A 25,025-nucleotide genomic window follows, 5' to 3' on the forward strand; every position below is an offset into this window, starting at 1 on the left:
AACCAATGGGTGGAAGTTTGCATACCCAGAGGGTGATCAAACCAAGCTGCTGGTCAGTAAGCAGGCTGAGTTCTGGGAACAGGATGGGTGTTCAAGGCTCAGGGATGGTCCTGATTTTCTCTCAGAATGTCTGTCTGATTCTGGGGAGGAAAGGGAGCCAGAGGCTGAACCCGGTGATGGGGACCAGGTCCAAGATCAGGGTTCAGGGCAGGTCTGGGCATCTCCAAAGGTTGTGAAAGGAGTGTCCAGGTGTGAGGCTTCATCTCCGGTTAGCGTAATGGAGAAAGCTCACAAACAGGGTGTCAAGTCAGAGGGGGAAGGATCTGACGGAGAAGACACAACTGCTGGCCCAAATGGGTCAGTAGGGTATCAGGTCACAAGTGCGTGGAAAAGTGTCGCACAGTGTGATTCTGGGAGTGTTGAAGGGGTTCAACAGGTGCCTGGGAAAGATGCCGGGAAGTGGCATAAGGCAAAGGGGAAGGTGTTGAACTCAAAAAGGTCTTGTCAGAATGGTTCGGCAAGAGGGGGTATGGGGTTTGGAACTTAACAGGTTAAGTTGTTCCCATGATGCCTCAGCATTCTGACGTCAGCTTTAGAAGCTGGGAGGAGTTTCGTTTCTGTTCCTCTCTGGTTCTTTGAGAGTGAAGGTCGCAGTTTGTCATGGCTGCGGTGAGCCCAGGAGTTTTCTGGGGAATGTCGGAATAAAGGACTGAAATAGACAAGCCTGGACTCTGTGTGTGTTTGTCTGGAAGCTAAGTGAAGCTACGTGACAGTTTTCACCGCTGTGTTCAACTCTGCTGAGGCGTGACTGAGAGCTCAGAGTGGAGGCGTGCCGGGTGGCCATAAAGAGCTAATTGAGGATCGCAAATCAATTAGCGGGGGTCACGTCAAACCAATAAATCAATTCCACATTTCCTCCCTCTCCCCAACAGCTCCCGCCATTCCTTGCCATTCCTTTCTTTGGGGGCAGACTCTGGCAAAATGACCTGGCTGTTGGCAGAGATAACATTTCTTGGCGCCCTTTCCCTCCTTCTTCCGCTCTTCACTGGGCTTTGAAACTGCGCGCGCGCTGTTCCAATTTCCATCGGCTCTCCCGGCGGGAACGGTGGCTCTGGAATCTCTGGAATGCGAAGCTCCCTCCAACGTTCCCCCTTCCCTTCCCGCCTCTCCAAGGCTCTCGCCTCTTGGCGCGCTCCTATGGTCAGCGCTGATTTGGTCAGCTGGTCCATAGACTCCGCCCTGGGCGCCCGGGAAAGTTCATCCTTTACCGCCGAAGCAAGCCCTTCTTCAAAGAGCATTTGAATGGGTTCCGCCGATAGATCCCACCCCAATTTATGGATCAACATGGTAAACTCAGTCCAGTACTCACGCACAGATCGGCTCCCCTGTTTGCACGCCATTAACTGTCTGCGTACCACTCCCTGCTCAATATCGCTGGAAAACATCAAATCCATTGCACGAAAAAACTTCCTCGTATCCTTCAGGATGTCATTGTTTGTTGCCATCAGGGGCCTCACCCAGTCTTTCGCCCCCTTTTCGAGATGCCCAATCACAAAAGCCACCCGCGATTCCTCGTCGGGAAAGTCATCAAACTGCAGATTAAGGGCATATTGCATCTCTGTCCTAAAGGCATGATAGTCCTTGGCCTCCCCCCCAAACTTCTGCACCAATCCTGGCAACTTTCTGGCGAGCGGGGTGGTTTTCCCCTTCTCTGCATCTTGAGCCCTCCTCTCCTCGAGCCTCGCCGTCTGCAGCGCTAGCTGGACCTCCAACGCCCGATACCTTTCCTCCAGGCTTGGACCCGCTCCAGCTCCTGCTTCTCCGGCTCCGGCTGGGTTGCTCATGATGCCTTCTCCTGCACAAACTGCTCACAGAGACTGTCGGAATGCTGTGATGGGACGATGAGCTGCTTGTGCGTAAAATCCAAGTCCCTCAGAGTTTGGTCAAGTTTGCAAACCTCTGTCTGTAACGGAGCCCCTTAAACATGGCTCTGTCAGTCGCTTGCAGATTCCGACAGTGGTTGCTTTCGGAATCGCTTCCAACATAAAAGCTCCTTAACGGAAACACGTCTTCTGGACTCTCTGCGTGACAGTTTCCGGCGAGGAGTGGGAGTCCCTACAGGAGGTCCTGAAACCTCCCCACTGTTTTCGCTGGAAGTGTCTCGGAGCCATCCCTCCTGCTCACTTTCCCTCAGCTCAGCTCTTCTCCCCCTACTGGTTCCCTCTTCAGCTGCTGAGTCTCTCCCAACCTGTGTGAGCCCTTCCACCTCCCTTCCTTCCGATGGCAGTTCCCTGACAGTAACTAAGTGAATAAAAGATTCAATGCTTTTTTTCTAGAAAAATAGATGCCGGTACTCACCATGAAGTTGTTACAGTAAGTGCCACACTTTTTAACAACAAAAAGAGGTGCCGGTACTGCGTACCATCGAGTACCCCTGGGGAAAACATGGTTATGCTGCTAGGTACCAGTAGCTCATAATTTAAATTTTGAAAATATGCGAATGCATTAATATTTCACTCTGCTCTTTTTCAAAAAATCCCAGAAGTTACAGACTGAAAAAGAAAGCGATTATGATCTCTATATTATCAAAAACTATATTAGTATAGTTTTTGTAAATATAATGTTTGGTTTGCACTTGCAAAGGGTGAAAATGTCCAAATAAAATCAATCCATTTAAATTACATGAAAGTGTACATGTGTTTGTGTCCATTCCTTCTTCTACAAGGATACCAGGAGAAATTCCACCCTGATTCCTCCTGCACAAGGGGGCCATTATGATCATTTAGTCTGATTTTCTCCCAATTTTCTCAGTAGCAGATTGTGCAGTAAGGAGAAAGTTATTCCTTATTAGACATGTGACCTACCTGTAATTTGTTGAAGAATGGCAGCTGCGGCTCAACCCCTTTTGCAAATCACAAGCTCTAGGGAGGAGAGTTGGGGGCAAGAGCAGTTTCTCTGGACATATTTGGATTACTTGTAGTCACCTCAGATAACTGACCTCAGAAATCACCATTTCAGTTGATGGTGAACCAATCTTTTTATGGTAACTTAATTGTGCTTAATGCTACATACATGATTACACAAATCAAGTGATTAAGCGCAGCTCCTTCTGGCATGGTGCCAGGCTCTGATGAAGGAGCCTGCTGTGGGGGTGCCTGTTTGCGCCCTTTCAAAATTGTGCCTGGGGCCACAGCCCCCATGCTATGCACCACAGTGGTACCTATTTATCTACTTGCACTGGCATGCTTTTGAACTGCTAGGTTGGCACCAACCCTTCAAATTCATCAGCATGAATGTCAGATTTTCTTTCATGAGCCCAGTTGCAGACTTACAGAGACCCTTTTTGTAGCTTTGACTGCATCATTCATTTGGAAACAGCCAAGTCCTCTTCCTATTCTTTCTCTGGTGGGTGGATGGATGGGTTGGTTAAGTTACCTAGACAGAGATTTTGTGGGCCAGCATCCTTCTTTAGGACCATTCTCTTTATCATCTATCTATCTATCTATCTATCTATCATCTACCCATCTATCTAATTTGTATACTGCCTTCATCTGAAGATCATAGGGCAGTTCACAACATAAAAATGATAACTTAAAATACATAAAGCAAAAACAAAGCACCAACTCCCCTCCCACAACACATTTAAAAGGTCACACAAAGTTTAATCACACAACTCTGTTATAGAAAAACGTTTTCACCAGGCACCTAAAGATCTGTAATAAAGACACCAGATAAACCTCCTTGGGGTGAGCATTCCACAAGCAGGGAGCCACTGCAGAAAAGGTCCGTTCTCATGTTGCTGCCCTCTGGACCTCTCACGGAGTGGGAACATGAAGAAGGGCCTCAGAGGGTCTGGGTTGGTTCACAGAGGGGGAGGCGGTCCACTGCCTCTCCTGCAGAGGTAAAGTTCAAGAAGAGCTGGGTGTCATCAACATATTGCTGACAACATATTCCAAACCTCTGGATAACTCCACTCAGCGGTTTCATGTCGATGTTAAAACAACATAGGGGATAAAATCAAACCCTGAGGAACCCCACATTGAAGGCTCCACTGGGCTGAAGAACACTCTCCAAGCAATACCCTCTGGAAATGTCCATCCAAGTATGACTGGAACCAAGGCAAAGCGGTACCACCCACCCCTAACTCTGACAGCTGCTCCAGAAGGAGACCATAGCCGATGGAAACAAAAGCTGCTGAGAGGTTGAGGAGAATGAACAGGGATACATTTCCCCGGTCTCTCTCCCAACAGAGGTAATCATACAGGGCAACCAAAGCACTTTCTGTGCCAAAAGCGGGACGAAACACCGATTGAAAATGGTCTCTTCCATCCTGGGACCCCCAAATGTTAGACTACAACACAAATCATCCCCAGCCAGCTTAAGTCAATATTTCTCTGCATTTCCATTCAAGTCATCCATAGAAAGTCATGCAAGCCTCACATGTTCTCAAGCTCTTAAAAGGAGGACAACCAGCCAGTTCTTGTTATAAATGTGAAGTAAGCATTAGTCACCCAGAAATGAAACTAGACAGGCAGAGATGTGGCAAGGCTTTCAAAAAGGTTTTGTGTTTAGAAAAAGTGGACACTCAAGCAGCAACACTTGTTTAAAATTGAGGGGACTAGTAACTTGGAGAGATATGGCAGGCATTTTCCTTAGAATCTTTGGCAGAAAAGATTCTAACCCAGAATAGTCTCAGCATTGCTTGTAGGATGACACCTCTAAGGGTGATTTCTCTTTCTTCTTTCTCATACACTTTTGTTTAGTATCTCCTAAGTGCTCATGTACCACCAAGATTATTATGACAGGTTGGAAACCATGGATGTAAGCAAGCATCTAGCCCCAGGGTAGACACGAGCGCAGCCCATAGCCAGTTTTCTGTTGGTCTATTACCCTAGAGCTTGCTGGAATTCTCACAAATAAGGTTGACCCAGCAAGGTATATCACTTAAGTAAGAGTATATAGCCAGGATCACTTAACGCGGATTAATTAAGCTTTAACTGTTAAGTAATCTCTCGTTTTCTTTTTTTAAATGTAAAATGAGCAAGCCAACCTTTCCTAGTGCACCAGTACAATGATACTTCCAACATTTTCCAGAGTTTAGAAATATTTGTGTTCCAACCAAGGAAAACTAGCTCAAATAGCACCACGGTCTTTATTCAAATTCTCATTAGAGGAGACACAGATGGCATTAGCAAGGCAAGTCTCTAAGCTGCAGCATCTGCTCAGATACAGAAATAAATACGATTTGTTGTAGACTTCTGCTCCTATTTATCATCAATGTGTAAGCCAATCAGAAATAGGAGAGCAACGTGTTTTTTTAAAAAACACCTTGCCATACATGGAAATAGATCCACTGCATTCAGACAGTTTAAGACACTGGTCTTAAGGCACCTACATAAGAACCAACGCAAGATCCCCTCATTTGACAGGTATATACATCACATATACTTACACTAGTACAGTGGTACCTCGGGTTACAGACGCTTCAGGTTACAGACTCCACTAACCCAGAAATAGTACCTCGGGTTAAGAACTTTGCTTCAGGATGAGAACAGAAATTGTGTTCCAGCGGTGCGGCAGCAGCAGGAGGCCCCATTAGCTAAAGTGGTACCTCAGGTTAAGAACAGTTTCAGGTTAAGAACAGACCTCCAGAACGAATTAAGTTCTTAACCCGAGGTACCACTGTATACCCCGCCTTGATGATATATAGCTGAAATGTGAACCGCTGCCTCCTCTTAAAATATTGTGACCTGTGATTAGCTAATGCCTCTCTGTAGTTTTTGTTATGTTATGTTATGTTTTATGTTATGGCAGTTTCACATACAGAGTTTCATAATTTCTTGTGGCACTAAGCAATGAAAATGTTACATCAATATTATTATTTTTTTGGGGGGGGGAGTTCACATATTAGCCATTTGGGAAACACTGAGTTTGTGCTTATAACTCTTGTTATAACAGGCAACCAGTATGTACCAGTCACAGTTATTACTGACATAGTTGTTTATATGACAGATTAGGGTGTGTTTGTTTGTTTGTTTTTAAAGGAAGACACATAGGTGTAATTTCTGGTTTAAATGTTGGCCATATCTCTCTACCTGGTTCAGTAGAGAGATACACTTCAGTATTGTGGCAAAAGGTGGCATTAAAATATTGGCTGATAATTTCTTAGCTCTTGTCTCTTCATTTTCCTTACCGAATATTATCCATTACAGTTGTCTAGAAACGTAACATTTTGAAATGGAAGTCCACAAGGTATGAGAAGTTACTTTATTTCCTTTTTAAATATACAGATACAAGATATTTTAAAAGGACAAGAACATTATACAAGGCTCAAATTTACATTTTTGCAATTAAAGGATAACAATATATGCATGTATGTAAATAAAATTCCATTCATCTTCCTTATGATTCCTGTCAGTGGCATTAGCACTGTGTGTTCACTAAATACAAATAATCCTCACAGTGAGATAAACTGCATAGTAATTAATGAAACTAAAAATGACCATTCACTCTCATCTGTGCATGAGCTTATTTGCTAGAAAAGTAAAAACACATAAGAACAGAAGTTAGTTTGTTCATTTTGCCTCTGATTTTTCTCAAGTCAGGTTATTAAAAAAAATCAGAGTAAACGGAACAAAAAACCCGATCACTGGAGTAAACACTGTTCAGCTATATTCCTATACGTGTATCCTTAGCTGGGTAGGAAACTGCACACAAACATCAACTGCCTGCATTATTCCTCAAACTGATCAGACAGCAGGGCTTGACTGCACAGGACCCACCCATTCAAGAAAGCGAGAATCCCAGTTACTGGCTGATCAGCAAGAAAAGGAGTCACACATTTTGGATTTCCTACGTTCCTCTCCCCTCTGCTTATGGGTGAATGTTTAGCTTCCTTTAAGGGACTAGGGATGTTCACCTCTAGCTGCTGTGGTTGTACACTGTTGAATTCAGCAAAAAGCAGTGTTCACATGCAACTGAATTAAAAATTAATCTTGCTGAGTACAATCCAGCCAATGTTAAGCATTTTGAAGTGTGATTTCCTATTTCAAAATCAAGAATGCACCTAACTTTCTAACTGAACTAATGGAACTCAGGTGGTGCCTGAATCATGCTCATTGTTTTCAAGAACCAATCCATTGTTTGAGAACTTCGCAGTGAAGTTAGCTCTCACATTCTCCTCATTAGGCATCTGTTTACAAGCCTCTTTGCAGTTACCATGCTGAATGAGGGATCTTCCTACATCACTATTTTTGATTGGGAGAAGAGAAGTGATTCTTCCATGTGTGAGAACCACTCACCCCAGAAAAATAGAGCAGGATGTCCAAATCAGGGTGAGATCCGCCTGCACTAACACAGAGCTACCACTGAGGACATGCTAAATCTACAGTGGCAAGGCAAGTCCAAGCACAGTTCCCCTTTTAAATCCAAAGTATAATAGTATGAGCAAATGGATATATAATCAAAACATATCACAGTAGAGTGAACATGACCAAGACACCATGAACACTATCTAATCTCTTCTTACCATGCAGTGCTTCTGGAACATTTTGCAGTAATCTCAGCACACATGTTTTTGCAACGACTGTTTCCCCCCTCTATAACCAGCGTAAACCTCTGTTTGGAATTTTCCAAAATGATGTTTATGTGCAGATTTTTTCATACCCAGAAAACTATCCAAGAAAACAAAATCTTCATGGCAATATTCTAAACGCTATTTGAAATGCACAAGGAAACTTAAGTGGATAAGCAAACAAAGATTTTGAAGAAATTATCTAGGTACCAAAACATAATTAAAAAGTATAACTCACTGTAGTTCAGAAGCAGACAGTGGGGTGGAGCAGTGGTGCTTAATTTACCACTTGGCAGTGAAGTCTCTGCTGCTGACCAGGAGGGAAATTGGGAAGGGCAAGGCAACAGGAAAACCAGTGCTGTGTAAATGCCATAGTGGCTCTGCCAGTGCATTCGCACAGCGCTGACCTCCATGTTGCCTTGCCCCTCCCACTCCTGGGGAGGCAGCAGAGACTCCACTGCCAGGATATCAGGTAAGTGTGGCTGCCTTGGCTCCACTTGGCTCCACCCTATAAACTATCCTATGAACAGTAGTAACTCATCAGTGCACTAATTAGGATTTATACAATATGAAATGTGAAATCCTATCTTTGGATTTCTGTCTGTCATGTCATATTTCTTTGCCAAATGGAGACGGGGGTTTTCCCAAATACTCAGAACATTTATTTTCTCGCACACAAACCCACACATTTTCTTATCCTCACTCTTAAAATCTTAAATATACACAAAAGACTCCAAAAAGAAAGTAGGAAGGCTAGAGTACACAAATAAAATGCACCATCAGGATAATTTAACTTTTAAGACAAAAAAGGGGATGTTTCCTTGAAGGGGATAGTTACAAAAGGCTTATTGGGAAAGTTTTTCCTCTCTCATTACTATGTCCCTCTGACATAGTTATGGCTATAATCAATATACAAGGAAGATGTGACTACAACATTTCAATATCAACTTCTATAAATGGGGCAGCCTCAAGAGCTATTGAAAACAACTTGTTTGTGGAATCAGCATGATGAAACCAGACAACATGCAGTCACTGAAGTCTCCCACAAAACCAAAAACATAAAATTGAATGAAAAGCCCTTTGTACACACACTGAACTAATTTCCATTTTTGTTTTATTGTTCCTATTAACCTCTAAGGTGGTGTTAGTAGCTGCTTGAGAGCAGGTGCTCATTTAAATGGCTTCTTTTGCTGCAGTCTGGGGCCTATGATGGTCCACAGTAAGAAAGATTGCTATGGGGAACATCTGGCTACCCATAGAAGCAGGTAGCGAAACTCCTGGGCTGCAATGCTGGAGAGCACAACAACTACAGTTACAAGGTGCTCATCTGGCTATGCCAAAAGCAAAACATTGACTTTCTGTTGCATTAAAGCTAACTGGAAGCTTTTGTGGTGACTTAGTGAGTGAATGGGTGCTCACAAGCCTCAAAGCATTTTCAGTAACTTCTAAAATTCCCTCTGTGCTCCATCATCACACTGTTCCTATGGATTACTAGATGCCTGGTAACACTACTTCCCCTAAGAATAAGTCACAGACCAGCCAGTCACAGGGTGTGGCTACTCTGAGTGTTGCTAAACTGGAGGAAGAAGCCAGATGCAGAGTTGTGGGAGGAAGGATTAAATAGGTTTAAGTACATTGTTCTCATATTCAGATGCACTGGAGCCGTTTAAGTAATAGCAGTTCTGTTCTGAAATGCTGCTGATATACATGAAGGGAAATATTATCTGATCCTTTCATCGAAAGATGACAGGCGGAAAATTGAAGCACCTAAATTAGTCCTATGAGAAGCAGACTCCGGCGGAAAAGTAATTCCCCAAAGACATCCACTGACCAACCCACTTCTACAGAACCCAGCAATTTCTGGTTCTGATCAATCAATAATCACACTGAGAGGTTGTGTGCATGCATATTTCTCTAAGCAAAGTTCACCCACCAAAAACTGTTTAGTTTAGTGGGCTAGGGATTTCTCCTTAAAATAAGCATCTTATTATTTCATGTGTAAATTTTAAAGAGACTCGGTCATAGTAAGCTAGAAGAGTCTGACACTCAGAGCAGGTGCCAGTTGAATCCAAAGAAGATCTGATTAGTTTCCTGGCTTCGGGCAATCTCTTCTATGATGCAGTGTTGCTGCCAGAGCAAGTGGAGTTTCCTGTACCTTTCATGACACAAATGCAGAGGATTGCCTCGCCTTTGGAAGAGAAACAAGAAGAATATACACATTAGGGTTTGAGAAAACTGTAAGTGGCAAGTACTTTTAACTTTGCTTTATTCTGACGTATTTAGGTTGGTGTATGTACAACATGCGAGCTACTAACAGGGAATAATCACAGTTAACTCGCAAAGAAATGCATTTATGGCTAGCCACCAGTCTCACCAAAGAACTTTTGCTAGCAACAAAAGCCTCTGTTGTTAAGCAGTCAAACAACAAGTTACTGGCATTGTAAATGCACGTTTATGTTGAAAAGGATAAGAACAGTCAGAAGGCATCCAAACAGTTACTTTAAAATACCAAGAGAAGGCTATTTGCCAGATTGTTGGCATCAGATAATTGTAGTGAAAAAGCATAATAAGATAACATAAAAAGCAGCAAAGTGAAATTTCCTAGGCAACAGAGCAAAGCATCTACTTACGCCAGATTTGGGTCTGTTTCTCCATATTCATCTAGATATGGTGCAGGATAGAAAGAGCCTCTGGTTTTCCCTCCTATTAAGATAACTTTGCAGTCCCTGATTCTAAAAAAGAAACAGTTATGTTAAAGAGAAAGTCCCCAAGATGGCAGTGGTCTCAGTACACCATTCACTTTGAAGAATAAGTAAACACAGTAAATAGTGTTGCCTATTTAAAGCCTAATATTTCCAACATAGCAGTATCCTTGGCAGTGACCAGAGGAGGAATGACCGCTGGTATGAACGCAGAGAGAAGAAACGCCATGGTGCATCTGCAGCAGCACAGACACTTTCATTTGCCCCAACTGCAACAAAACATGTCTCTCCTGCATCAGTCTCTACAGACACAACAGGCACTGCAACCTTCCAAACGCTTGACTTCACCCCCAAAGGCGCACTCCCCCACTGTATCCTCTACTGTATCATGAGACAGATAACAACAATTTCCAATATCCTTTTGTATGCAGACTTTCCGGGAAGGTGAGAAAATGAACAAACTACTCAATTCCCTGAATTCAAATGTGTGAACGGTAGAATGCTGAGTTACTATGACCAGATCAGGGTACTGTATGGATAATTATAGCACAAAAAACATTTCTGCCCTTAATGAGCAGCTCTGGGCTATAGTGTAAGGAATTAAAAAGAAACACGAGACCTCTGTAGTCAGTCCCATTTTATGATTTAGGTTAAGATGATCTGATCCTAAAGATAAAGAAATTCCCAAGTATCACAAGCTCTGGTATTTTAAATTGTATTATGGGAAATAAACAAGCTAAAACCAATGTTCATCTCTTCCTATCTAAATACAATCTACCTTGGTTGTCGAATGCCTTGGTACTTGTACGTTTTGGCTCCCGAATGCCGAAAACCTGGACATAAGTGTTTCGGTTTTTGAACGTTCTTTGGAAGCCAACGACACAGCTTCCACAACTTCTGATTGAGTGCAGGAAGCTCCTGCAGCCCATCAGAAGCCGTGCCTTGGTTTTTGAACGGTTCCCCGAACAGATTAAGTTCGACAACCAAGGTACGACTGTAATGTTCTTGTAATAGTCTAAAAGAAAAATCAGCGTGGCATTTGGCACATTAACACCCCATCCTTCCGATTAATTTCAACGGGCTTTACACTCTACTCTGTTACCTACTTGAGAAAAATGCACACTCCTGCACCACAGTGGACAGCATGTGAAGTGCAGGCTCCCAGCTCCTCCCCATTCACCAGCTCCTGACAGCAGGTATTTTCAGAGCATAGCATAGCCCCACAGAACAAGCACAACACGGGGTGCTTGGTTTCATCATCAGAGGATCGAGGGCATCTGGAAAGGTAAAGTTAACTGGAGAATGACATTTGGAACCAAGAGGGAGATTAGAAAACAAAAACGTGAGAAGGACATTATTTGCCAAGACGGCTTGTGAACAAAAACCTGTTTCATTGCTAACTTTCATTTTATCAGGCCTTCTTTAGAAACTTGATGATAAAATATCCTTTTTTCTAATGGGATGCCTCCAGATGTACACCAGCTGATGTACAGAAAAAATAGCTAGAATAATTCTGAAACTAGCATGCCATTCAAATTAAAATAGAATTTTATGCTTCAAAGTTACTTCCAGGGTTTTGAATGCAAGACTGAGGAGGCGTGGCTTAGGTTCAGATGGAATGCAAAACCGTATATCGTTCTAATGTCTGAGCCCAATGGGAATGGAAGTTGTAATCATATTGTTTATTGTTTTTACACTGTACACCACCTAGAGATTTTAAATATATTAAGGGGCTTATAAATTATTTTAAATAAAATAAATAATTCACTTCAGAAATGTTGTGATGGGCAAGCGAGATTTCCAATGCACTTTGCAAATTCTGAACATGATAAAATAACAATATTGCACAAGTTTAACCATTTTATTAGTCAGTATGACCTGTTACTACTCCAGTGGTAATAATATCTCCTTATCCTAAAATGAAAATTGTATAATATACAGCTAAAAGGAATCAGTGCTTCCAAACCATTGGTTTTATACACAATTTCAGACAAATTTCTCCATATATACAAAATTTAAAGACCACTTTAGCTTTTATAAACTTAAACTGCAAGGGGGGAACCTGATATTTGAACCAAGTCCATTTACAATTTTTAATTTTTTTTTGCAATGCCATTTGCACAATCAAATTGTGCTGCTTTTCCAATTTTTTTAAAAAAGGCTATATATGTCTACCCAGTGCTTGTTTTCTAAAAAAATGTTTAGGGGTACTCTTGTTTTCCTACTTATATAGAAATACTGCCCCTCAATTATTAGTGTATTTGTGGTATTTGTGGAAGCCGCCCAGAGTGGCTGGGGAAACCCAGCCAGATGGGCAGGGTACAAATAATAAATTATTATTATTATTATCAATGAGGCCAAACTTAGATTTACAAAATGTTTAGGGGTATATGTATCCCTGCACCCACCCAGAAAAAAAGCACTGTGTCTACCTTAAAATTATTCTCTTGGCACAATTATGCAACATATCTTGATCGCTTAGACAGAACGCAGTTTTATGAAGAACAAATCTGTAAAAAGTCACAAAAGAAACTTCTAATTCTCACCTAAACTGAGAGCCTTTGTTGAGAAGGCAACTGTAGTCTTCTGGAAGCTCTACCAATTTATTTCTTTTTCTTGGGTACCTAGTTAATTCAAGTAAGAAGAATTACGATACTCCAGGATACAAAAGCACATCAAAGAAACCAAGTACTCTTCTGTGAACTTTAAAACGTTCACATTTCATCCAAAATTTGCAAAGGCTGATGACACAAAGACAGCTATGATCTCTGCAGTAGGAGCTTGCAAGTGATAGTTATACATTAGAACCTTGCTATAGGGAATTCAGCCTATGAGTAAGCAGTCTAGGGAAATTACCGTATTTTCGCACCATAGGGCGCACCGGACCATAGGGCGCACCTAGTTTTGGGAGGCGGAAAACAAGAAAAAATTATTCTGAACCCCAGAAGCCAGAACAGCAAGAGGGATCTGGCTTCTGGGATACCGTGTGGCTGTTCTGGCTTCTGGGGTAACTGCACCAAGCCTCTTCAGGGCAGCGGGATGAAGGCTCCCCCTGCCCAAAGAGGCTGTGCAGGGCTAAAGCAGAAGCCAGGACAGACGCGTCGCTGAAGGGGCACTGCGCCTTCTCTCTCTCTGTGCAGCGCCCCTCCTTCACAGGAGAGGCGCTGCGCAGAGAGGGAGAAGGCGCAGCGCCCTTCAGCAAAGCTGGAGAAAGAACAGAAGGAGACCCTTCTGTTCCTCCTCGGGCTTTGCTGGACAGGCGCGTCGCTGCCAAGCGGGAGGAGGAACAGAAGGAGACCCTTTTGTTCCTCCCCGGGCTTCGCTGGACAGGCGCGTCGCTGCCAAGCAGGAGGAGGAACAGAAGGAGACCCTTTTGTTCCTCCCCGGGCTTCGCTGGACAGGCGCGTCGCTGCCAAGCAGGAGGAGGAACAGAAGGAGACCCTTCTGTTCCTCCTCGGGCTTTGCTGGACAGGCGCGTCGCTGCCAAGCGGGAGGAGGAACAGAAGGAGACCCTTTTGTTCCTCCCCGGGCTTCGCTGGACAGGCGCGTCGCTGCCAAGCAGGAGGAGGAACAGAAGGAGACCCTTCTGTTCCTCCTCGGGCTTTGCTGGACAGGCGCGTCGCTGCCAAGCGGGAGGAGGAACAGAAGGAGACCCTTCTGTTCCTCCTCCGGCTTCCAGGACAGGCGCGTCGCCGCGAAGCCAAGGAGCCTGCATTCGCTCCATAGGACGCACACACATTTCCCCTTCATTTTTGGAGGGGAAAAAGTGCGTCCTATAGAGCGAAAAATACGGTATATTGCAGAGGACAGGCTAGGATTAGCACTCTGGTTCACTGTGTGTTCTGTTTGACCTGTTGCTTGCTTTCGCCTTTATTTCTAATAAAAGTTTCACAATTGGGCTGGTCAGATCAGTGTGTGACTGCCACGTGCCTAGATCACTTTGGGTCACATGCTATTAGATGTCTAGGGCCAGAGTGGTAAAGCCAGGAATTTGCCATATTCCCAAGGAGAAACAGAAGGCTAGAAAGCAGGCGTTACGCTCTGCGTAACTGCAAGAAATTGGCTGGAGGCACAAGGCATACTGGTGCAAGCTTTAAGTTCACTGGGTGTTCCGCGTTTTCCCCTTGTTTCTAGGGCTGTACACGACTTAAAAACAGGGTGGTGGCAGCAACTACCAGATAACAAGAACCAACTGGCAGCACTGCAGGGATGTTGTGCAGCTGCTGGGCAAGGAAGGTGGTGTGAAAGGCTGTCCTGATCACCCACCTTCTCCACACAATGCAGCTGGCGCCATGTGCACTACTGTTCTTATCAGAACAGAAATATTGTGGGAGTTTGGTTATCTACTCTCCTGACATTTCTGTATTTACCCAAGAGCAGACATTTGGGGGAGCAATATATCTAAAAACAAAGGGGCAAGGGGCACTGATGAAAACACACTGCTAAATATTAAAATACAACCAAGACTGCTGTTTCAGGAAAACAGAAGAAGTAAAACTGACCTTATTCCAATACTTTTCCCCTTCAGAAAGCTGAGTACAGCTGGATCCGCACACCACCTGCATGTGAAATTCTCCATCAGGACAATAATATATTGTAGTACTGTCCATCGCTAGCTTGGTCCCCAAAACTACCAGTTAAATTGGTGTTTTGCTACTCTTACTCATAACTGGAATCATTCCCTCTCCTGCCCTGAAGTGGTGAATAAATCCTGTCACAGATTAGAAGTGTGCATGCACACAAAAGCTTATACCAAGAACAAACTTAGTTGGTCTCTAAGGTGCTACTGGACAATTTTTTTTTATTTTCTTATATATTTCAACTTTGATTTTCAGTTTGGCACACTGGATGCCCACAAAGATTTTGGGTCGGTATGACTGGCCAGCAACCCCCAAAAGGTGTTTGCTTTTCCTAAGGCCATAAACAAAGGCAGAACCATCTCCCTTGATACAAAGGTGCTCAGATAACAAATGAGAACCAGGCACTTAATTTTTAGAAAACTACGTTTTGCTATAATATAATAAATACAATACAATAACTAATATTTAACACAGTTAAGTAAGCTGACATATGTTGGGCTGCCTGTATTTAGGTTATGCCTGTTCTACCCAGAAAGACACATCAACACACTCTGTATCCTCACAGCCCATCTCCATCACATTTCTGGGTCTGTCCTTTTACCCCAGTGCAACTTTGCAAACTTGTTCCAAGTCTTCTGGATCAACAGACAGCTTCATATGGCTTACCTATGGTCACAACACACAGTGGCCTAAGTTGTGCAATGATGGTGGCTAAATGATCCCACTTTGAGGCAGGGGGTTAGATTAGATCAGCCTTTGCCAACCTGGTTCCCCACTGGACATCCTGAACTATAACTCCCACCACCCCTAGCCAACTGTGAGGGCCAAGACTGGTGGGAATTGTAGTCCAAAATATCCAGAGGGCACCAAGTTGACAAAGGCTAGACTAGACAGTCTCAATTCCACTGCACTCTGTGGTTCCCAGCCCACTCTTTCTCACCCAGCCAACAGTTTCTGGATGTTGGGACAATCATATGCTCTATGTGAGAACCTGAAAAAACATGCATATTTTTCTCCCAGCAGCAGTCATACCTCTGGAGCAAGGGCTCTATAGTATCCCAATATTCTTGGAAAAGCAAGAACAGATTGGTGGGTAGAGACAAGTATCCACAAAGTGCCTTGAATTGGCCTTCTTCTGAAACTGCAAAGGAAAAAGATGTTAGACGTACCTTCAAGTGCAGCAACTAACATAAAAAAACCCCTTTTTTCTGTTAAAAGTGAATACTCGGTGCAGATTTATAAAGTAAAAATATATCAGATGAAGACAATAGTCAGTTTGGAATGACAGCCAGGAACTACTTTGGATAAGACTCTTGCTGCTGTGGAGGGAATGTACGTAGTCACATTGAAATCTGTCAGTTATTTTTCTCCGTAAGTCAATGTGAACCGTTGTTGTGAATGCACAAATTGTAACCTCCCCATGTTAAGGAAGACTACAGCTGCCTCTGTGGGAGCAAATTATTTTGGGGGTACCCCCTACTCTTTGTTGGGTGTGAATTTCTTAGTGCTGATGTGCCCGTTATGGAAGAGCAGATTTAGACTGAAGGTCTGGGAAGAAAGCACTTCGTATGAGAGAGGCAGTGGGAGTGTGGCCAGGACAATCTTGTACCACTGGGGTTAAAGGTATTGCAGTCCAGAGCATTTAAGGCTTTATAGGTCAACACCAACCCTTTGAATTGGGCCTGGAAACTAAGTGGCAGTCAGGATTAGTGTTGTATGCTCAAACAGTCTTGCCCCGGTGAGCAATGTTAAACTAGAGATTATTTATGGAGAAGGATTTTTCAATATATATCAAAAGAACTTTCTGAAAACCATTTTGTAGTGGTTGATACTGTTCAGCACATTTTTAATCTGGCGTTACCTTGGCATGCTGAGATTACCATGCTCTGCTACTTACCTGATGAAAGTTCTTCTGGTGGAGGCACTCCCAGCAAATAGTGGAAAAACAAAGCAGCACAACGGAGGTAGGGCATGATGCCCTTTTTAATGCAATCCCACAAATACCAGCCTGCAACTGTTTGGCTATAACAACTGCAATAAAGATTTGAATATGTGTATTTAGTATCTTAGGTTGTCAACAACATTTAATTTATTCATTAAAATTCTATCCCGCACTTCCTCCCAAAGGAGTGCAGGGTGGCAACTAAGCAGAAAAACAATACAATTAAAAAACAAAGTGAAAAACATTAAGTACATCTAAAAACATAGAAAAAGAGTCACATATTCTTCCTAACTTAATGTTTTCAGGGTTGCCAGGCAAGCATCTTTCAGCTATCAATTGCCTGGAATATTTTAAAATCCCCTCTGAATGTTACTAATGAAGGAGACAGACACACCTCACCAGGGAGGGAGAACCACAAATTCCACAAATGGAGAGCCACCACCAAGAAGGTCCTGCCATGGGTCAGGTTTTGAAACATGATATAAATTCCTGACTGTTTAAATACAAATGGTTTAATGGTAAAGATTAAAAAGTTCACTCACTGAAAGAGAGATACTTGTTAAGCTGCTTTTTAATAAAATACCAATATCTCCCTCACACACAAATGTATGTACACACACATGGATGCTTTGCAGAGAAGTGATTACAAAAATATCTCAGCTGATGGGCAGGGGACAGCACACCTCTAATCCTCCCCACTTCTTCTTCAAACCTCTGTGGTTTGAAGAAGAAATGGGATTGTATTCTGAAAGCCATTTGTAAATATCCCTGCTCAATGATGTTTACAATGTGCTGTTTGAAAACCTGCGGTTCACTTTGAAGTTCGACAGTCAGGTAACTGACAGGTGAGTGGCCCAGCCTGCCTGTCAACTTTGGCCCATCAGAGGTGGGGAAGGTAAAGATCAGGTCCTCTTGCCAGAAAGGTTTCTTTACCCCTGCCCAAGAGCTTGAAGGCAGTTTTTTTTAAATGTAGAAGTAAAAAACTGTTACAGGAACTTTGCACATAGTATTACAACTATGTCAGATCCTGATTTGATAATCAACCTTTCTCCCTTCTTTCCTGGGGAATGTGAAACATCAGTACAGTAAGGTAGCAATGCTAGTCCATAAGAAAGAAAGAAAACCCAAATTGTATTAGGGCAATACTTTTATTAAGTCAATGAAAAACGTTACAAAATGTGTGCAAGCTTTTGAATTCTCCATGACACTTCATCAGGCTAAAACTACAACTACAACTCATGACCACTGGCTGTGCTGGCTAGGAATGATGGTCCAACAACATCTAGGCACCTGAAGTTGAGAAAAGCTGGTCTAGATTACAAACAAAGCAAGGTTTGGGGATGGGAGTGGGATACTTGGCTGGTGGTGAATGTATTCCGTCTTCCAGAAGCCTTAGGTGCAACTTCAAACCTGCACAGCACCTCTCACAACCTCACTGGAATACTTGATACTTCCCTCCCATATTCCATCTTAAGACTCTGACCAGATGCAGACTCTATTGTTTTACAGCCAGCCACATTTTAAACTCCCCTCCTCAGCTTTGTTTACCATCTACCCTAGTGAAGAGTTCTAGAGAACCATAAAGCTAGCACACTATTTTGTGACATTTTGTTTGTCCTAATAAAGGAGCGGGATTCAACACAATGCACTCCTTATCCATCAAAAGGTTGCAGAGAAGCTACTTACCCACTTGTGTACCTGCAAATTTCTTTACAGAAAGAATCAGCTGCTCGTGCTTCCTCACTGTCATGCTGTACTTGTGCAGACAGGCACTCTGTGCAAAAAATAATTTTAAAAATATTTGGTCTTTTCCCTTAATAGTATTTACAAATTTTCGGGTACTTTTTCTCTTTTATAACGATCCACTCTTTTTACATTAATATTTACTTATTTATGTAATGCCATCAACGTGCATGGGAGAAACAGCATGTCCCAAGTCACTTCTAAATCCAGGACGAGCATAGAAGTGGACTATAATTTGCCTCAACTCCACAATGTCAGGCTAGGGGGGGAAATTAACCTTAAAGTCCAGAAGACATCTATGCAAATCAAAAGGCAGGCTGGAACTTGTAGTCACCACCTTGATAATATTGTTGGGGCAGATGTCCTGATGCTGTTGACTAGCGTGAAACAGCGGTGTAGACATGGGCTGATTTTGTTGGAACAACACGCTTACCAACTTCACATTCGGCTTGCTGACAATTAACACACAAAAGTAGGTAGATGAAGTAGCTTTCATGCTGTCTCTTTTCAGGCCCTTTATTTAATCACTACTTTACCAGAGATACCCAGTTAAAATTATGGAACCAAGCAAGTGGAGTTTTGGAGATATAAGACCCAGTCTTCTAAATCACAATGGTTAAACTCAAGACAATGAACAAGAGGAAAAGTTCCGTATAAAAAGAGGAACTTTAAAAGCATTAATATAAGCATGTGCAATGACAGGTGGGAAATCAAAAGCTGTAGTTCAGCATGAAGTTAACCAGTATGGGAGTTTCCAGCAAGTTGTTGACATCCTTATACAGCTGCCCTAGCCAATGAACACAGTAACTGCTCTAACCAGATATGTTGTAAACCAGGAGCCAGTGGTCTGGTTCACACATCCCTTTATAACATGGTTAAGTTAAACTGTGGTTTCAAGATAATCATGCAGCATGCTACAGCATGGAGCAAAACTTGTGGCTGGTTTGCGCCTCCATCACTCCTGCCATGCTGCTAGGTTTAGCTTAGCATTATATTAAAATCCAGGCTCATGGTTTGTGTCTCTCCAAACAAGCCAAGAGCTATAACCAAGGTTTGTTTTTGGCTTATGGGCCTGATTTGTTTGCAAAGACACAAATCATCAGTTCAGGGATAGCACCTATATGCTCCACACAGTTGTTAGACGTAGGAAAGGGTTAGGTGTGTGCAACCATGCTTGGATTTCGTAGCTGGATGGAGGCAAGGGATAATTTTAAGACCCATGAAGGAAATCTCTACTGTCAGCAGATCTTTTTCCTTGCCACTTAGGTCCTAGAATGTCAGCAGGTGAACACTCTACCATACAAATATATGGAACTATTTTTGAGAACTGGAAGGCATAAAAGCCTCCTGCCGAAACAGCTAAAAGTACTTTATTATGTTATCTAGAAAAACCTAAACACAAAAGATACCATCACCTGTAGTTGTAGTGAGAATAATTTGGGTTATGTGTGCCATAGTGACCAAGTGGAAGAGGTAGAGATTGTTACAGGCAGAGCTGATCGATGAAGGTTGTAAGTCTACAGTATCCTCCCAATACAAAGATGGAAATGATAACACAGCACCAACCTAAAAAGGAAATAAGACACTGATAGGCCTGGCACTCATCACAAATTAAACTGTCCATTTGCAGGGGCATTTTTTACATAAGGCTTAGGAAACAAACACAAGTCAAATCCAAAATGAATCAAAGGCACTCTCAAGGTAATTCCCACAAAGGACTGCCCACCCCCCAGGAACTGTTACAGACATGACTCCAGACTGTACAAGCCATGGAACTAATATCTGCACACAATCTCAAACTTTTAAGAGCATCATTGCCAAGAGAAGTCTACACACACTTACCAAAACATGAAACAGATCCACGTCTAGAAGGGATGGTGTGTCTTCCACTTTTAAACTGGGCAGAAGAACTACAAGAGCAAAATATATATTATATGGAAATTCTGACTGTCTGCTTTCAGTAAAACAGATTGCAAAGAAAGGGTTTGCAATGATGTGAGATTCCCTGCTCCCCCCTTTGTCAATTCTTGTTTCTTCAAGCTTACTAGACGAAAAATAAAAACCCATAAAAGCTTATGCCTCTTATCTGAAAAATATTTTACTGTTTTAGAGAAGGAATCTTTCCAAGAAGACTTTACTTATTTCCAAAACTTATAATGGGGGTAAAAAACACCATGTTACCTCCTAGGAGACGTACAAGATGTTGCTGGATCAGGCTTTGTGGCAATGTAATCCTCTGAGCAACTGCAAACTGCAGCAATGCTTTAAGACCACTGTGCTAGAGGGTGAGGAGATAAAGGAGAAAGGTTTGGTTAGACGAGGGCTATGCTTCCCATCCCTATTCTCTAAAAATATTTGGGTTCTAGTGGCTGGAGATAGCAGCCAGGACCTGGGCTCCTTACAGGCAGAAAGGGAGGAAAAAGGCAAGTAAAGAAGATGGCATTTGGATTGCAAACTCCTGCATAGCAATTAACAAATGCCAAAACAAATGTCAGATGGAAAATTATATATGACATAGCCTGAGCAACTACTTAAGCAATGGTCCAGTGGTTACATATACCTCCACACACACACACACACACACACACACCCCGCCCTCGCCAATCCTCTGGAACAGAATCCTTAGCCCAGAGTTTTCAAACTTACTTGTTTTGTTTAATTGTGTCGCTAGGCCGACTGTTGACTTGAGATAATCAAAGTTCAAAGCCTTGCTGAGCACATGAATAAGACAATACATCAGGCAATATCCAGTGTCAAGCGAGCAAATGCAAGGAAGTCCCCCTTTCTCTCCTTTCCTGAACCCCCTGAGCAACCCCCAAAAACCTGCTCCATGTGGTTAAGGCAGCATTTGAGAGGAAGGGGAAATCCTACTGCACAAGCCAAAGTCCACTGTGCCAGAAGGATACCACTGGATGCCAATCATAGGTTCCCCAGCACTGGAACCGAAGTATTCCTTAATTTTTTTGTCTGGACTTTCTACCTGTGGTACAGTGATAATAAAGTATTTCTATATTTCTATAAAACACACTCATTAAACGCAAGTCCTACCCTGCACCACCCCTACATTTGGAAGTGTGTTATGTGAATAACTAGTTTATGAAAGAAGTGTAATAAATGTAGTTGCTGTGCTCAATAGTCTACCTATAGCGGCACATTAGGACCTTACCTCATGGCAACACGAGAACAGGGCCTTCTCTGCAGTGGCTCCGTGTCTGTGGAATGCTCTCCCCGGGGAAGTTCGCCTGGCGCCTGCATTGTACATCTTTAGGCACCACGCAAAAACGTTCCTTTTTAACCAGGCCTTTGGTTGACCTGATGGACATCCTATACCCTTTTAAAATGTGGCTCTTTGGGGGGGGGGCATGTTATTGGGTTATTGTTCTTGCTCTGATTTTATATATTGTGATCTTTTCTGTGAACGACACTGAGACCTCTGGGTATGGGTCAGTATATAAATTCAATAAATAAATCCATTAAATAAATAACTGATGTGGGACGTGGGTGGCACTGTGAGTTAAACCACAGAGCCTAGGACTTGCCGATCAGAAGGTCGGTGGTTTGAATCCCCGCGACGGGGTGAGCTCCCGTTGCTCGGTCCCAGCTCCTGCCCACCTAGCAGTTCGAAAGCACGTCAAAGTGCAAGTAGATAAATAGGTACCACTCTGGCGGGAAGGTAAACGGCGTTTCCGTGTGCTGCTCTGGTTTGCCAGAAGTGGCTTAGTCATGCTGGCCACATGACCCAGAAGCTGTACGCTGGCTCCCTTGGCCAATAAAGCCAGATGAGCGCTGCAACCCCAGAGTCGGCCATGACTGGACCTAATGGTCAGGGGTCCCTTTACCTTTACCTTAACAATTACATCCTTTATTGTTCCTACCTGACGGTTTTGCAGAGAACCAAATAAAGGCTTGCCCTCGTCTTCCAGAAGATTCTCTGAAAAAGAAACAAAGCTGGTAGTGAGTCATGTACTCTACAAGCAGTCAAAATGTTTTGCATTTCAGTTTTCCAGTAAGTTAAGTAACCTGCTTGTTTTGGCTTTCAATCTCTTTTTAGCTTACTGTTCATTTTAATTAACATTTGATCTATGGAAAGAGGTAACAAACTGGAGCAATGTCTTTGAATGAAAGTATCTAATTTTTACTATTTCAGGGAACACACACACATCTGTATGCTTGCTTCCAAGTCTGAACACAGTGTTCATATCAATTCTAGAGCAAATAAAATATAGGCTACTGTGCCATTTTGCAGTCTGTGGGAATTGAGCATTCCCAACTAAAATAGATTTTGAAGTGACTTGTTAAGTAGTCAAATGCCCATAGCATTAGTCTAAGTACAAGAAGCAGATCTTGAAAACACTTCCTCAAATTAAAACAAAGCATTCCAACCTTTTGCCATTTTGGGGACCCCAGCATTTTGCTGTCAATTTTAAATGGGATAGCTTGATAATGGGGACTGTAAAAGTCTGATTTTTGTACAGTATTTGTACATGTTATATAGGATTTGCCCTATAACAGTATTTTAGAAACTGCGTTGTAGTAGCTGTCTATATATTTTCAAGTTTAAAACCCTGGCTATTTTCATGTCTAATATAATAAAAGCTGAAATCCAATTGTGAAAGGAATTCTATTTTTGATTTACCTAAACACTGGATAGTAAACGCACATGTGCTCCAAGTCATCATAGGAATGCGTGGATCAGTTTCATTGGGTGCAACTTTTAATCCAATTCTGTAAATTGCAGTGGCAAATAGAACCACCATCTCCTTGATACTATTAGAATACTTAACTCTGTGGAGGAAGCCAGGAGAATGTCAGATTGTGAATAAGTGAGGCTGGATAAAGTTCAAAGAACTGATTATGAGAATATTTGCACAGTTGCATTTATTTGCATTTCATAATTATCTTTAAATCAGCAGTTCCCGGTAACAGGAAATCATCTTTCAGCTTTTGCTTGTTATTATAGACTTCTCTTAAGTGCTTATATCCTTAAGGTAAAAAACACAAGCTTTCCAAGTTATATCCTGAGATAACGGTGACCAATACAGTGGTACCTCGCAAGACGAATGCCTCGCAAGACGAAAAACTCGCAAGACGAAAGAGTTTTTCGTTTTTTGAATTGCTTCGCAAGACGAATTTCCCTATGGGCTTGCTTCGCAAGATGAAAACGTCTTGCAAGTTTGTTTCCTTTTGGATTTTCAATGCATTCCTATGGGAAACCGTGCTTCGCAAGACGAAAAATTCGCAAGACGAGAAAACTCGCAGAACGAATTAATTTCGTCTTGCGAGGCACCACTGTAATTAGATAAAACTCTGGCAGAGGTTTGCTTGATCAGAGATAATAATCATAATGGCCAATATAAATGTTGTAGAATGTAGATATTTTAATGAAAATATTATTTTCCCCTAAGCAGAAATAATGCCCACTGTATAGATTCCAGATTTATTTTTTTTAAAAAAATTAGTCTAAAGTAGAAATGTGAGTCTTAACACTTACAAAGGATCTACTCCAAAGCTAAGAATGGAATGGAAATCAGATGAAGTCTCTTCCATTTCTATGTCACGTAAAGATGGAGCAATCTGTTTTCCTTCTTTTAAAAAGAGAAATAAATTCATGTGAGACTGCAGTTCAACTAAATGAAATAAAATTATTTATTTTCTCTTATATACTTAAAAACATAAGGCTGTTGTCACGGTGCAGTTCATGTAGCCACCCTGTGTGCTGACAGGGCGGCAGGCAGCCGAGGCAAGCTGTTTAACAGAGGGGAGGCGATGCTTCACAGTGCGGTTTGGCAAAGTGCTCTCTGAAGTGCCTCTTCCCTCCTTTAAAAGGGGCAGGATGTTGGGACAAGCCATGAGGAGAGAGGGAGGGGCCTGGGGCAAGCCTGGAGTGAGTGGAGCTTGGGATGAGCTGTGAGGAGAAGGAAAGGGGTGAGCTATGCAGGGATGGGCAAGGAGATGTGTGAGGTATAAAGAGAGGGGGAGTTGGTCAGGTATAAAGGGAGGAGAGATTTGGAAAGGGGTTGGCAGGCAGAGCAAGCAGGGGCAGCAGTCCTTACTATGGTAAAAATTCTTAGATCATGAATGATAGATTGGGGTCAGCAAAATTTTTCAGCAGGGGGTTGGTCCACTATCCCTCAGACCTTGTGGGGGGCCGGACTTTATTTTTTTTGGGGGGGAGGAATGAACAAATTCCTATGCCCCACAAATAACCCAGAGATACACTTTAAATAAAAGGACACATTCTACTCATGTAAAAACACGCTGATTCCTGGACCATCCGCGGGCCGGATTTAGAAGGTGGTTGGGCCGGATCCGGCCCCCGGGCTGCAGTTTGCCTACCCATGGATTAAGACATAGTAATTCTTACATAACAACCTATTAGATGTCATTAAGTGGTAAGTGCTATGTGCAGCTGACTCTATTAATATGCAAATGGATTAATCTTTGAATATCAATTTTCAGTCTAAGTCTGTGAGCTTCATTTGCAG

General features: G+C 42.6%; 1 protein-coding gene across 2 annotated transcripts in view; it reads right to left on the reverse strand.

Annotated features, from left to right (window-relative positions):
* Positions 1–6,253: 6,253 nt before the first annotated feature.
* UBR1 (ubiquitin protein ligase E3 component n-recognin 1) overlaps positions 6,254–25,025 on the reverse strand; it is a 64,107-nt gene continuing 45,335 nt past the window's right edge. For both annotated transcript variants that reach the window (XM_081000151.1, XM_081000150.1), the window contains exons 34-47: positions 24,032–24,125; positions 23,177–23,325; positions 22,416–22,471; positions 20,722–20,818; positions 20,383–20,450; positions 19,956–20,106; positions 18,484–18,571; positions 16,753–16,886; positions 15,888–15,996; positions 14,778–14,834; positions 12,822–12,899; positions 11,382–11,552; positions 10,204–10,305; positions 6,254–9,761 (exon numbers count right to left, since the gene is read on the reverse strand). In XM_081000151.1, coding sequence (XP_080856277.1) covers positions 9,620–9,761; positions 10,204–10,305; positions 11,382–11,552; positions 12,822–12,899; positions 14,778–14,834; positions 15,888–15,996; positions 16,753–16,886; positions 18,484–18,571; positions 19,956–20,106; positions 20,383–20,450; positions 20,722–20,818; positions 22,416–22,471; positions 23,177–23,325; positions 24,032–24,125 — 1,496 coding nt within the window. In that variant the 3' untranslated portion in view covers positions 6,254–9,619. The remainder of the gene's footprint in view (positions 9,762–10,203; positions 10,306–11,381; positions 11,553–12,821; positions 12,900–14,777; positions 14,835–15,887; positions 15,997–16,752; positions 16,887–18,483; positions 18,572–19,955; positions 20,107–20,382; positions 20,451–20,721; positions 20,819–22,415; positions 22,472–23,176; positions 23,326–24,031; positions 24,126–25,025) is intronic.

This window comes from Podarcis pityusensis (assembly GCF_964106645.2).
Source record: "Podarcis pityusensis genome assembly, chromosome: 1".
NCBI lineage: Eukaryota > Metazoa > Chordata > Lepidosauria > Squamata > Lacertidae > Podarcis > Podarcis pityusensis.